The 13,564-nt window shown below is 62.8% G+C and overlaps 1 protein-coding gene across 1 annotated transcript in view; it reads right to left on the reverse strand.

Annotated features, from left to right (window-relative positions):
* Positions 1–13,558, reverse strand: part of HCN2 (hyperpolarization activated cyclic nucleotide gated potassium and sodium channel 2) — a 21,176-nt gene extending 7,618 nt beyond the window's left edge. Inside the window, exons 1-5 of the mRNA XM_023520475.1 lie at positions 13,388–13,558; positions 5,249–5,672; positions 4,618–4,779; positions 3,331–3,549; positions 2,012–2,158 (exon numbers count right to left, since the gene is read on the reverse strand). Coding sequence (XP_023376243.1) covers positions 2,012–2,158; positions 3,331–3,549; positions 4,618–4,779; positions 5,249–5,672; positions 13,388–13,476 — 1,041 coding nt within the window. The 5' untranslated portion in view covers positions 13,477–13,558. The remainder of the gene's footprint in view (positions 1–2,011; positions 2,159–3,330; positions 3,550–4,617; positions 4,780–5,248; positions 5,673–13,387) is intronic.
* Between the last annotated feature and the right edge of the window lie 6 nt (positions 13,559–13,564).

Consider the following 13,564-nt stretch of genomic DNA (forward strand, 5'->3'; position numbering starts at 1 on the left):
CCTCTCCCAGGGGAACACGCAGATGGTCGTTGGACGTAGGAAAAGATGCTCGGCATCACCAATCATCAGGGAAACGCAGATGAAAACCAGTGAGCTCTCACCTCACGCCTGTCACAATGGCCCTCGTCAATAAACCAGCAAACGACAGGCACTGGTGAGGACACGGAGAAAAGGGGGCCTCGCGCCCTGTGCTGGTGGGAGTAGCAGCCACTACAGAAGACAGCGTGCAGGTGCCTCGGAAAATCGAAAACACACTACCGGATGGCCCAGCACGTCCACTCCGGGCATTCACCCGAAGAAAACCAAGACACTAATTCGAAAAGACAAATGCACCGCTCCGTTCACTGCGGCAAAACTAGTAATAACCAAGACACGGAAGCAGCGCAAGTGCCCATCAGTGGATGACTGGACAAAGAAGAAGTGGTACAGATGGACAGTGGAACGTCACTCGGCCGAAAGAAAGAGTGAACTGTTGCCATCTTCGACGACATGGATGGACCTGGAGGGGACTATGCTGACCGAGATAGGTCAGAGGACAAACACTAGATGATCTCACTTAGCTGTGGACTCTAAAAAACAAAACGAAATGGATAAACGAAACGGAAATAGACCCGAAGATGCAGAGAACAAGCTGCTGGCTGCTCCATGTGTACAGTAAGCACACATAGAGCTCCTGCTGTATGCAGCGTAAAAAAAGGGGGGGGAAAAAAAGAAAAAGAAAAAGAAAAAAAGAAAAAAAAATTAGCAGTTAGACCAGTGGCCACTGGAAGGGAAATCTGTATGACAAAGAGTTCAAAGTCCTCCTGTATAAAGACTTTCTTTAAAAATACCGGAAGCTCTTTAGGAAAACAAGCAATAGTCATGGACAGTTCCAGAAAGAGAAACGCAAATAAAACAGCCCTTGGACACAGGACAAGATGCTGGACCCCGCTCCAAATAAGAAGCGCACCTGGGCTGCCAAGAGGTGCGTCTCCCCTGTGCTCTCTCACAGCACCCCCGGGCATGCAGCAGAGGGCAGGCCCTCGGAGGGAACCAGTGGGGCAGGATGCTGCCCTGGGCCCCCCTGCCGGGTACCGGGAGTCCCTCCCACAAACGCAAGAGCCAAATCGGCAAGACGCGCGCAGGCGCAGCACCTGCTCGCGGGCGGGGAAAAGGGGGCGGGGCGCGTGGAAGACAGGTGGGCCCCCGGAACCGGAAACGGAGGGTGCGGCAGGAGAGAACTGGATGGAGAGGCAAAATAGAAGTTAGAAAATTACTATATAGACGTGGTTTGAGCAGCTTGACCTTGGAACTGTGTAAACATTTAAATAATGATCAAACACAATTAAACATTTTAAGTGACGTTAACCAGCGCCTGTTCCCTAGGAGGCAATGCGTGGGAATGGTCCCCCCACCTCCGCGGGGACCCCTCCCCCAGCCCTCGTCAGCCTCTCCTCTTCATGCTCGCTGCCTTCCCTCAGGGCCTTTGCCCTGGCTGTGCCTTCCACCTGGGACAGCCACAGGCTCACAGACGCCTGGCTGGCTCCGACGTCACCCCCCCAGGCCTTCTCCCTCCAGACCTCCCCAAGGGCCGGGCTCACACGACGCTCAATAGCTGCTTGGCGAATACCGAGTACCGAGGGCTGACTCATTTCCCAAAATGTGTTGAAGTCCCAACCCCCGGGGCCCCCGGAGTGGGCCCTTATGTTGAAATAGTCTTGGCAGGTGTCCTTAGTTAAGATGAGGTCACACTGGAGTAGGTGAGTCCTAAATCCAAGGACAGGTGCCACTAAGAAGCGGGACACACGCACAGGGAGAGGCCATGGGAAGATGGAGGCAGAGGTCAGGGTGAGACATCTCCAAGCCCAGGGACACCGAAGACTGCCGGCCACACCAGGCCTGCTTCCGGCTGCCTCTCTTCCGCCCGCGGCCCTTGTCTGACACAGTCCCCAACCGGGGCCAGTGGGCCCCGCCGGGCGCCAGGCGGCGTGCGCGTGCGCGCCCGCGCCCCGCGCGCCGCGCCCGCCCTCACCTCGCGCAGGGGCCCGTTCAGCTCGCCCAGGATGCTGTCCTCGTCGAACATCTTGCCCTGGTAGCGGTGCTCGTAGTAGTCGTGGATCTTCTGGCGGAAGTCGGCGGGCAGCTTGTGGAAGGACATGTACTGCTCCACCTGCTTATACTGTGGGGGGAGGGGCCCGTCAGTCGCGGGGCTGCGGGGTGACCCCGCGCACCGCACACACAGACGCCCAGCACAGCTGACGTTCAGACCGCAACGCTCAGGCCCGGTGGATGCCTGCAGAGTTGGGGACCAGCCCACACTAACCTCAGCTAGTCCTGGCGTCCTGAACTGATCTGGCAACCCCGCCCCTGGGAACTAGATGGCCGGCTAGACCCCAGGATCAGGACACCCCCATGCTGGACCCGGGTCTCAGAGGCCCCCAACTCTGCCTGTGGCCCTGGCACCCCTCTCCCAGGACTTTTCTATAAACCACCTGCTCAGCCCCTCCTGAGCAGGGTAGGGAGGGTGGGCCCCCCAGCAGGGGTGCCAGGTCCTGCCGTCCCCATAATGGCACCCCACGGGCGCCCCAGCCCTGCTTCCGCCCCAGCTCCGCCCGGCCACAGCTGCCCTGAGCTCAGCAGAACCCGTGATGGCAGGCGGGTGGCGGCACCAGCTCATGTTTGGGTGTGAGGCCCGTGGCTTCCGGACAGCCGGGACTCCTGGCATGGGGCCCAGCTGACCCGGCCGACTGGACTGGCATCGGTGGGGGTGTTTGTGGCACAATGTGAACAGGGGCAGCATGGGGCTGGGGGTCGGGCTCACCCTTGGCCTCAGGGAGGGAAACCGAGGCACAGAGTGGACATCAAGGCTACGCTCCAGAAGGGGCCGGCTGGTGTGGCCAGCGCCTGCTCTGCTTCAGCCCTTCCAGGTCCCCGGCCCTCGGATGAGCCCCATGGGGGCTCCCCCCACCCACGGCCGGGTCCATGTGGCTGAACATCCTTGCTCCCCTGAGGCCTCCCTCGTAGGCCTGGCTGACCCGCATGTCCTTGAGTGACCCCAGGCCTCTTGGACTCTGGTCAGTGCCTCCCCTGCTCCAGCCCCCTCCTGAGCTGGCCCAGAGACCCCCACATGTACCCTGTCTCCTAGAGAGGTCCCCCAGCACCCGTAACACCCAGGGAGCTTCCTGACACCCCATGAACTGGCCTTGCCCTGTTCGGATCCCCTGGCTCCTGTCCCCCTCTTTGGCCTGTCTATCTGAGAGCTGCTCCCTCTGCCTGAGGAGCCACAGACCCCTCTAGGATCCCCACCCCCCACCCGAAGTTGGGGGAGATGGTGGGGTGGGCCCCCCAGACCTTCTCCTGGTACTGGCGCCTCGAGGAGTCCAGCGACTGGATGAGGGCGGTGGCATGGCCGATGAACATGGCGTAGCAGGTGGCGCCCACGATCATGCTCAGCATGGTCAGCCAGATGTCCGTCATGCTCTCGGGAGCCTGCCGCCCGTACCCGATGCACAGCATGTGGCTCATGGCCTTGAACAGTGCGAAGGAGTACAGCTCGCTCCACGAGTGGTTCTGCAAGGCCATGGGCGGTGGACAGGCGCTCTCAGGCCAGGAGCCCCAACCCCAAGGGACCCCCCCAGCCTATCTTTCCACCCCCATCCCCGGGGTACTCGAAGTAGGGAGCTCCCTGTTTCCAGAGGCAACCAAGATAAACTGCTCACGTGTCACAGTGAGCCAGGGGCAAGTCGGAAGCTGCTTCCCTGCTTCACGCTTAGGAAAACCTGGGCTCAGAGGGGCCAGAGTCTGGCCCTGGGGCCTCAGGAGCCCCTACCCCTTTGCAGCCTCTGCTCAGAGTGTCTGTGAGGTCAAGAGGCTGTGCAGGTTCCAGGGACCCTGGGGACGGTGAGCTGGGGACACTAGAATCCGATCGGAGGGTGGAGGCATCAGGCTGAGCCAGGAGGACGCCCCCCCCCTCACTGCCCCGCAGTCCTCAGTTAACCCGGCGGGGGAGGAGGGCAGTGGGGCCCGTTCAGGAAACAGGACAGCATGCCCGGGTGTCCGGCCAGACAATGAGCTGCCTCAGCCCAGCAGCTGTGCCAGGCGCCGGCGCGCGCCCGAGGGCGCCCCCTCTGCTCCCCTTCAGCCATCCTCGCCCCCGTTCCTGCCCGGCCGCGCAGCCTTGCGCCTCGCACGCGCCGAGCGCAGCCTTCTGGGGGCGGGAGAAAGGCTCCTTGTGCTGCCTGCCACCCTGCACCCGAGACTGTCCTTGTTCGGCCGTCGCTGTCCCAGCCAGGAAGTAACTGGTGACTGGGTGTCACTTCGTGGATTATTGTCTCTTACGGCCCCTGATACCAAGTCCCCATTTGTCTTTTAAATACATTATGTACATAAGAAAGTGGACCCAATCGGGGAAAAAAAAAACAAACAAACAGCAAGGAGATGATAAAAGTTGTCACGGTCACAGTGGAATGACCAAGGAGCTGCCTGTCCATGGTCCCAGAGGGGCTGTGACCTGAGACCTCTCTGGGCTGGCGTTTTCCGTCCGTGAAGCGGGGTGGGCGGGGGCCCGGGCGCGGTGGGCGGGGCCAGGGTGGGCGGGGCGGGGAAGTGGGCGGGGCCAGGGTGGGCGGGGGCGCTCACCACCATGCCGTTGATGGACACCCAGCAGTTGCGCGGGAAGTCCTGCAGCATGGGCACGAGGAACTGCAGGCAGCCGTCCCAGTGGCACAGCAGCAGCATCATGCTGATGAGGTTGCAGATGCGCATGACCGCGCTCGCCAGGTCGTAGGTCATGTGGAAGATCTGGGGTGGGCGGGCGAGTGACGGAGGAAGGAGACCCCTGCCTGCCGGACTCGCGCGCCCTCCCCGCTCCCAGGACCACCGCCCCGTCCTGCAGCCCTGTTCCCCTCCCACCTCCCCTTCGGAGCCTTGTCGCTGCTCTGGCAAATGGGGGCGACATCACTGGGCACAGGCCGTCCAGAAGCTGGACCCGTCTTGGGGGACAGGGGCGTGACTTCGCTTCCCCGAGCCCCAAGGGCCTTGGCGCGGATGTGTCAAAGGTCCGCACCGTGTTCCCGCGGCTCTGTCCCGTAGCCCGGGCCCCGCCACCATGCCTGGTTCCACTCCCTGTGGCCTACAGGCCCCTCACGGCAGGGCAGCCCTGGGGACTCCGCCCGAGGCCCCTCTGTGACCTCCCTCCTGCGCCTGTAACCCCGCCCGTCTTCTTCCTCGGCCCCGCCCCGGGGCCCTCACACCCGCCACGCGCGCTCACCTCCTCCCACTGGTGGATGTAGCGGATGAGGCGCGACAGGCGCAGCAGCCGCAGCAGGCTGAGGATCTTGGTGAAGCGCACGATGCGCAGGGCGCGCGCCGTCTTGTAGACCTCGGAGTCGATGCCTTTCTCCACGATGAGGAAGATGTAGTCCACGGGGATGGAGGACACGAAGTCCACCACGAACCACGTGCGCAGGTACTTCTTCTTGATCTTCTCGGGGTCCAGGATGATCTCCGTGTTGTCCTCGATGACAATGCCCGTGCGGAAGTTCAGCACCAGGTCCATCAGGAAGAACGTGTCCGAGACGACGTTGAACACGATCCACGGGGCCGTGGTCTCGTCCTTGAAGAAGGTGATGCCCACCGGGATGATGATGAGGTTTCCCACCATGAAGAGCAGCATGGTGAAGTCCCAGTAGAACCTGGGGGACGAGGGCCGTCAGCCTCGGGAGCCCTGCCCACTGCGACTTTGGTCCCCGGTCATGGCTGGTGTGGGCTCCGCCTCCAGGAAGTCCTCCCACACCTCAGACAGCACCCCACGGCCCGCTAGGCTCCCCCGGCTCCAGGCCCTCCCGCTGGCCCATCTCTGACCTGTCACAGAGCCCGAGGTCGCTCAAAAATTGGTTAAATATTCCCTTGACCAAAAGGCCGAATGTGTCTGGCACAAGGTTGGCTTCCAAGGGACAAGGAGATGGGGGACAAGCAGAGAGGAGCGGGTGGCGGGGAGTGGGGGTGGGTGCAGGGGCGGGGGCATGCCTGCCTGCAGGCAGTGGGGCACTGGGGGCTGGACAGAGCAGTGTGGGAGCTGGACAGGGCAGCTTGGCATCTGGGAGTAGGGGGTCCCAATGCTGCCCTGAGCAATGGAGCTTCCATGTGGGCACTGGCTGCATTTCCCTTTCGGGAAGCACCCTTGGGTACCATAGACCGGAGGCAGGTAGGGGTGCCAGTCCAGCAAGGAGAAAGATGCCAATGCCTGCACTCCGACATACATCCAGGAGCCCAGGGAGTGTCAGCCTCTAGGGTCTTCCGGGCACTGTCTGAGTGGACACGAGTCCTGAGGCCCACCCCAAATCCCACCTGGGAAGCGCTCTCAGGAAAAGGCCTGTCCCTTTAAGGGATAGCTACTGATGGCCAGGCAGGGCGTTCTGAATAAAGCACCCATGGGGACATACAGATGAAGCAAAGGCCACATGGGCAGGTGTGTGTCCAAACCACTCGGAGGGAGATCCGCTGGGTCCTCGAAAAGTTAAACCGAGTCGCCACGTGACCGAGCAATTCCGCTCCTAGGTGTGCACCCGGGGGGCCGAAACTGGGGACTCCGACGGGGACTTGTGCCCCCAGCTTCACGGCAGCAGATTCCCAACAGCAAGAGGTGGACACACCCCCGGCGTACTTCGGCAGGCGGTGGACGCTCGCCACCTGGCCCGTCCACACGGGGAGCGTCACTCAGCCACGAAAGGGGGGAGGTGCTGACACTTGCCATCACCACGTGGACGGACCCTGGACACGCGATGCTCAGCGAGAAACGCCGGACACACGGGACCACGCGGTGTGAGATTCCCCCAATGTGACACGTCCAGAACAGGCGCGTCCACGGGGACAGGAAGTGGGTGAGTGGGTGTCAGGGGCTGGGGAGGGGGTGGGGATTTTCTGTTTTGGAAAATGGAAGGTTCTAGAAGTGGATGGGGTGCTGGCTGTACAACTGTGATTGTTCTTAATCCCACTCAACGGTACACTTGTAACTGGTTAAATACCACATGTTATGTTTTATACAGATGTCAATGTTATTAAAAAAAATAACCCACTGAGGCCCGGGGGGCGCGGTGATGAGCGCTACCCCAGACTGGGGGTCCGAGCCCACACACGCTGTCTAGACCCAGGCAAAGGCGAGACTCAGATTCTCAACGGCCGACTATTGGCTCTCGCCTCTCCCGTTGTGGGCAGAGCCCCCTCCCCAGGTCATCTCAGGCCCTTTAGGTCTCTCGGGGTCCTCAACCTCCAGATGGGTGTGTGCGGGGCCCTCCCCATCATGGCCGGAGTCCCCACGTCCACTCAGGCAGTGTCTGGAGGAGCCTAGGGGCTGTGACTCCCTGGGCTGCTCCGGGTGGGTGAATGAAGAGACCGAGGCTCCCAGGGCCTGGATGGACCAGGCCACATAAGTAAAGAGCTGGTGTCCCGGCTCTGGCTCGGCTGCGCGAGCCTCTGGTTCAGAGCCGCTGTCAACTGGCTCCTTCCCAGGCATCACAGCGAGAGACGAGCTATCAGCACCCGCCAGCCGGCCGTGCGCCACTCCAGGGGATTGATCCCCAGGAAACTGTCCAAGAGGAGGAGAGAGAGCAAAACCTGATTTGCACCATGTTCACAGCAGCTCGGTCTGCGAAAGCCAAAGGCTGGAAGGGACCCAATGCCTAACACCGTGACGATGGCAGCCAGACCTGGCTGACACCCGCTTCTCCGGCCCGCTGGCAGATGTGACCTCGGCCGAGTCCTGCCAATCCCTGGGAGCCTCAGTCTCTTCTTCTGCCCACCTGGGAGGAGCCCAGGGAGTGGCAGCCTTTGAGGCCCCTGCCCACATGTGACGAAACCTCCTGAGTGGCCGTGGGTACCCTCTGGTCATGACCTGGGGGTGGGGGTTATGGGCAAACTCGGATGATTGCGAGACGTTCCAGAGCTGCTTTTGCCGGAACCTAGACAAAGTGTGGGGCTCAGAGCCCTGATCTGGGGCCATCTGCTCACCCCTGGGACCCCAGGGCCTCAGCACCCGGAGGGACTGAGGGGGCCCACCTGTCTGCTGGCCTGCTCCCCAACCCCAACCCCCAGGGCATCCCCCTGTAGAGCTCCTAATCCCACCCCTGCCCCTCCCTTCATTGTGGGGAGCTGCTGGGGAACAGCAAGCAGGACCGAGTAACTGAGAAGGTTGTGGGGGGGGCGGGGGAGAGGGCGGGGGAGGCTAGAAGCCACAGAGGCCTAGAAACCATCTAAATGGCCACAGAGCATGAGGGCATCCGCGATACGTGACTCTTCAGAGACATGTTCTCCCTTTTATCTGGGGGTGAGGACATGACCAGTCTTCCTCATAGAGAGACAGCTCAGCCAGTGAGTGGGGACAAGGAACTGAGACCCAGGCCCGCTGTCCCCAGGGGCTGCTCTCTGTCTACGACCTGGCTATCTCGAAACTCCCCCACTGAGCGTCGGCACGGTGAGCCCTCAGCTACCCAGAGCCTCCAATGACAGTCATTAAGCTCTGCATTTAAGATTTTTCCCTAACTAGTAACAGTGGTGCCCTCCACGGGGCCCTGGCTTCTGTGAAAACACCCAGGTCCCGGCAGCTTGGTCCAGGAGGGCAGCGGACGGATGGGCCAGTTCACACCTTGTTCACGGAAGGAGCCTCACAGGCCAGAGAGACACAGGGATAAGCCTGGGGTCTCCCTGTAGACAGAAGAGAGCCCGACCCTCTCCCAGGCACATGCACACGGGCCGGTGACCTCAGTGGGGCCCGGTGGCCGCCACTGCCACGCGCTCAGGCCTCCTCTAGCAGCTGCCTGGCCATGCTCTTGGCTCAGACAGAGCAACCGAGGCGTAGCACATGCTAAGGGCCCCGGCGGCCAGACTTCCCGGCCAGCGCCCGTCTGCAGCGCCGCTGCCACTGACCGCCAGCCGGGGACGTGGCGAGCTCCACCCTGCAGGATGTGACAGCCACGCACGAGGAATTACTATCGGCAAATCCGAGGGATTAGGGGCCCGGTCGGTGATTAAGGGCGAGCCCGGACGGGGATCAGGGGCCTGAGCCCTCGGATGTGGAGTTAACGGAGAGGCCAGTGTCAGGGATTACGAGAGGGAGACGCCTCTGGGGGAAGACGCGGGATTCCGGGTCCTGAGGCAGGGCAGACTGGGCTGCTAGTGTGCCAGGACGCATGGCGACCAGACAGACCTGGCCCTCCCACAGGGCCCCGGCCTGGGCGGGAGAGACGGGCCTTCCACACAAACAGATAAAGCAAAGGGGCGCTTCAGCCAGGGTGGGCAGAGAGGGCTTCTCGGAAGAGGTGGCGCTGTGTGGGAGGCACTGCACCCTTGACCAGAGCAAGGGTTCTGAGGCCGCACTCAGGTTTCCCCTTTCCAGCGAGGCTGGCGGCCTGGGGCTGGACCAGAGAGAGCAAAGGGGGTGGAAGGAGGCGGGGGTGGGGGGCGCTGCGCCCTGCGGGGCCCTGTGCGCGACAGCCAGGGCAGGTTTCCAGTGAGGGGTTAAAGACCGACACGTGTATCTTGAGATGTGCCTGCTGGCAGCTGGAAGGCCAGAAAGAGGGCAGAGGGCAGTGTCCAGGCAGGAGAGGGGGTGACCTGTGCTGGCTGGATTTGGGGTGGGTTTGCCAATGGTGGGGGAGTGAGGCAGGATCTGGCCTGAGCAAGCGGGTGGCTGAGGAAAGGCCCCTGAAGCATCCTCCTGAACCGCCCCGTGCCCTGGGGTGCTGAAGCAGGAGACTTGGGGACATGAAGTTTTAAAACAGGGAATTCGGGGTTCAGAGGTTCAAAATCCTGGCAGGAAGCCCCCAGAGCGAGGAGGGAGGCCTCAGCCACCTCCAGCCCCCAACCCCCCACCTGGGGAATGGGTTTGTCTCCCGCCCCCCACTCCGAGTGCCTTCATGTTGGGTCTGGAGCCAGGGGGACCCGCGGCCCTGCCCCTTGGCACCCTCACTCTGGATGATGTCGGGTTTATTCCCACGAGCTAATGTAGGGATTTGCAGAGGCCCCATCCAGCTCTCCCGCTGATCCTCCAGGCCATCTGGGACCGGGGACGGGGCCTCTGGTCCCGTCAGGTTCTCCAAGCCAGCTCCCTCCAACACCCCAGTCCCCCGGGGACTGCAGAACAGGTGACACAGATACAGGTCAGTGTCCACGGGTTGCGGCTTTGTCTAAACTGCTCTGAGGGCCAGGGGAGAGGCCTCACTGCTCTCTGTCCTCGCGCACCAGGCCTCCAACGGCAGACAGTTTAGGAACGATGAGCCGAAATCGGCAGCAGCGAGAGAGACTCGAGTCAGAGGCACATACAGACTAGAACAAGAGGAACAGCGGAAAGGAAGCCACTTGCCCAAACTCTTTCTAGGGAGATGGGGACTCCGCCCCCCAGGCCAGAGCTCCCCCAGACCTGCCTAGCACCCACACGTGTCCCTTGGTGAGTTCAGAGACGTCCTGGGCACCCACCGTGACGGGGACCTCGACTGACCCTCATGCTCGTGGCGGGGGGCTGAGGCAGTACTAAATGGAAAGGCCGCTTCCAAGTGACTGGGCGGTCGGCAGACACGACAACAGGCGGGAAGCAGCGAGGTGCATGTGCTGAGTGGGGGGCCAGGGGAGGCGCCGCGTGAGCCGGGAGTTGATAATCAGAAGCACCAGGGGGTGGGGGGGGGCGGTGCAGTGCGGCGAGGGACCAGCTCCTGTGAGGTTTGTCACTCGGCAGGAAGGAAGGAGAAAGGCGTGAGGTTCTAGGCCCAGTCACCCCACCCCCCACCACCACTGCCTCACAACTGGGGAGACCGAGGCAGGGAGGCCCAGAGATGGCTCGAGGCCAGTCACCGGCTTGAAACGGTCAGCACCCTTTGCCAGGGCCCCTGCTCCCTGGGCGCCCCGTGGAGCCCACGCAGGATGAGGCACAGCCGGGGCGACTCCAGTTCACCAGACAGTAACCGCCATGTTCTCAGCGCCAGGCCGGTGCCAGGCCAGTTTGCACGGGGCGGGCTCCACTGGTGAGCAAGGACGTCACAGCTCAAAGAAGTGGAGACGGGGCAGTGCTTGGCGGGGAACCTGGGGGCTGGCCGGGAGCCGCTTTCTTTTTAAACCAGGTGCAGCGTGCAGCGTGCAGCGTGCAGATGCAGATGGTGACGGGGAAGGTGTTTATACCACCGGGTTCGGGGACACGAGGAAGCAAGAGCAGAAAATGGGATCCAGGAAGGCTTCTCCCCACCACTGCACAAACACACACACACACATAAACAAAGGCCCCAGCGCGCACCCCCAGGCACCCCCAATATCTTGCACACCACCCAGAATGCCTTTTCCTTCCGCGTCTTCTTGGCCTGGGCACGGCGTGGCCAGAGCCCAGGCTGCCTAGAGGTCAAGAGCATTGACGCGGGGCCCGGCCTACCCAGGTGCGAGTCCCGGATCCACCCGCATGACCTGTGTGGCCTTGGGCAAGAGACTTCACCTCTCTGTGCCCTCTCCTTCATGGGTAAGTGTGGGCAGCTGCAGCACCCACCTCCCAGCTGGCGTGAATCAACATTCGGAAGGTGCTCCCACAGCCCCTGGCCCAGCAGGGGCTCAGGAAGCGCTGCTCCGCTCCTGTGCTTGGGGTCTGTCTCATTCTTGAATCAGAAGGGTCTAGAAGGGGCACGGGTCCAAAAGCATGGGGTGGTAGACGTCCTGCTGCACCCCAGCTTGGCAATACCTTAAGTTTTTCAATCTGACTGTGGTTCCCCAAGTCCCAACTCCAGGCCACCCTACCTTGTTTACCCCATTTTACATTTATCTGCCCAGCTCAGATCACATGGCCTGCCCAGGGTCCCACAGGTGGCTGGCTATGCTCAACGGGGCACAGGATGGGGAGCCCCACACCACCTCTTCTGCAGCCAAGAGGAAACCCAGGGCCACCCACCACTGGGGGCGGGGGTGTGCTACAGGCAGAGGTGCTGATTACTTTCTGCAACCGTCTTCCTTGCCTGCCATGTCCCCAATGTCCCTTCCCAGTTAGTTGTTACTAACTCCCCATTTCGCTGACCTCAACAGCCGAGACACTGACCTGAGCCCTCCCAGCCTGGACCAGCTACAGAGGAATGCTGAGTCCCCATGCAGGTGGGGACCATCCTGATGCGACCCATCTGGGCTGCCTCTGGGTTCCCTGCCTTCCACTGGCCTCAAAACCCCAGACACTGGTCAGGGCTGTGTTCATCTCCCAGGGGAAGGTTTGAGGGGTGAGGAGGTGGAACCCAGGACTTTCTTCCAGCCTCTGTCCCAGACTTGTGTGCCCCTGGGCCTCAGTTGCCCCCAGGTGTCAAGCGGAGACCCCGACGTGGGGGAGTTCCGGCCTGGGGAGGGGAGACCCGCAGCGTGGTGGTGAGAGCTGGCCAGCTCCGGGCAGCCCCGGGGCTGCTGTCCGTGGTGCTGAAGCCGCGCCCGCCTAGAGAGCCGGGCCGGGCGGCCTGGACGCGTCCCACACGGCCCCCATTCACGTACACATAACCTCACACACGCACACCATGTACACAGCTCACACCTACTGCCCACCGGTGCACACCCGGGCTCACGGACAACCCTAGTCTCTCCTCAACACATACCAGTGGCCCACCGCGTAGACACACCCCTAGGGACACGCCTCCCACCAGTACTCGGCCCAGGTCCCCAGGACCCCCGCCCCCCGCAGTCACATGCTGGTGATCACACACACGGTCTGCAGTGATACGCGCCGTCCACACAAGCAGGCCACACAGCGCACGCCCAGGAACAGGAACGGCAAACATACACAGCAGCGGTGACCCTGCGCCCGGCCTCCCGAGCCTTTCCACGCATCAATCAACCGGTTCAATCTGTATCGACATCTACACACCCACTGACACATGTGCACACCACCCAGCGGCTCAGCGAAGACACAACCCTGGGACCCCAGCGCGCTCAGCGCCCCCTCCTCGCACGATACCCGACCCGGGACCTGGACGCGCCTCTTTGCGGCGCGGGGCGCGGGTGGAGGTCGTGAGAGCGCGCGGTGTCCTCTTAACCCTTCCTCCGCCAGCCTCTCCTGGGCGCGTCCTTCGCGGGCGCCCTTCCTTCCTCCTCCCTTCCGCTCCGCCGCCTCCCCGGCGCCCACGTTCCCCTCTATTCGTCCTCTCCGTCCCTCCGCGCCCAGACCCCGGTCCCGCGGCCGGTAGTGTGCGCCCACCCGGTAGAGCGGGGGATGCCAGGGTCACGGCGGGAGTCTGCGCGCGCCTCCCAGCGCCCCTCCAAAGGCGGAGCTTCGCGCGCCCAGGTCATTCTGGGGCGGGTCCCGGACGCGCCCGAGGTCACCAAGGGGCCCCGAGGTCACGCGCGGGGGCGCCCTCCGCGCCCCCTCCGCGCCCTCTCCGCGCCGGCCGGCCCTTGCTGGCGGCGGTACCTGAAGTCGCTGTACGGGTGGATGATCCAGGCCCCCGCCGACTTGACGCGCTCCTGCTCGCGCTCCACGGCCTTCTGGCTGCCGAACATCCGCAGCGAGAACTTGTTGACGCCCGGCTGCAGGAGCGCGCCGAACTGGCGCTGCAGGAAGCTGGCCTGGCTGCCGCGCGGCTCCCCC

The sequence above is a fragment of the Pteropus vampyrus genome, unplaced genomic scaffold (assembly GCF_000151845.1).
Source record: "Pteropus vampyrus isolate Shadow unplaced genomic scaffold, Pvam_2.0 Scaffold267, whole genome shotgun sequence".
Lineage (NCBI taxonomy): Eukaryota > Metazoa > Chordata > Mammalia > Chiroptera > Pteropodidae > Pteropus > Pteropus vampyrus.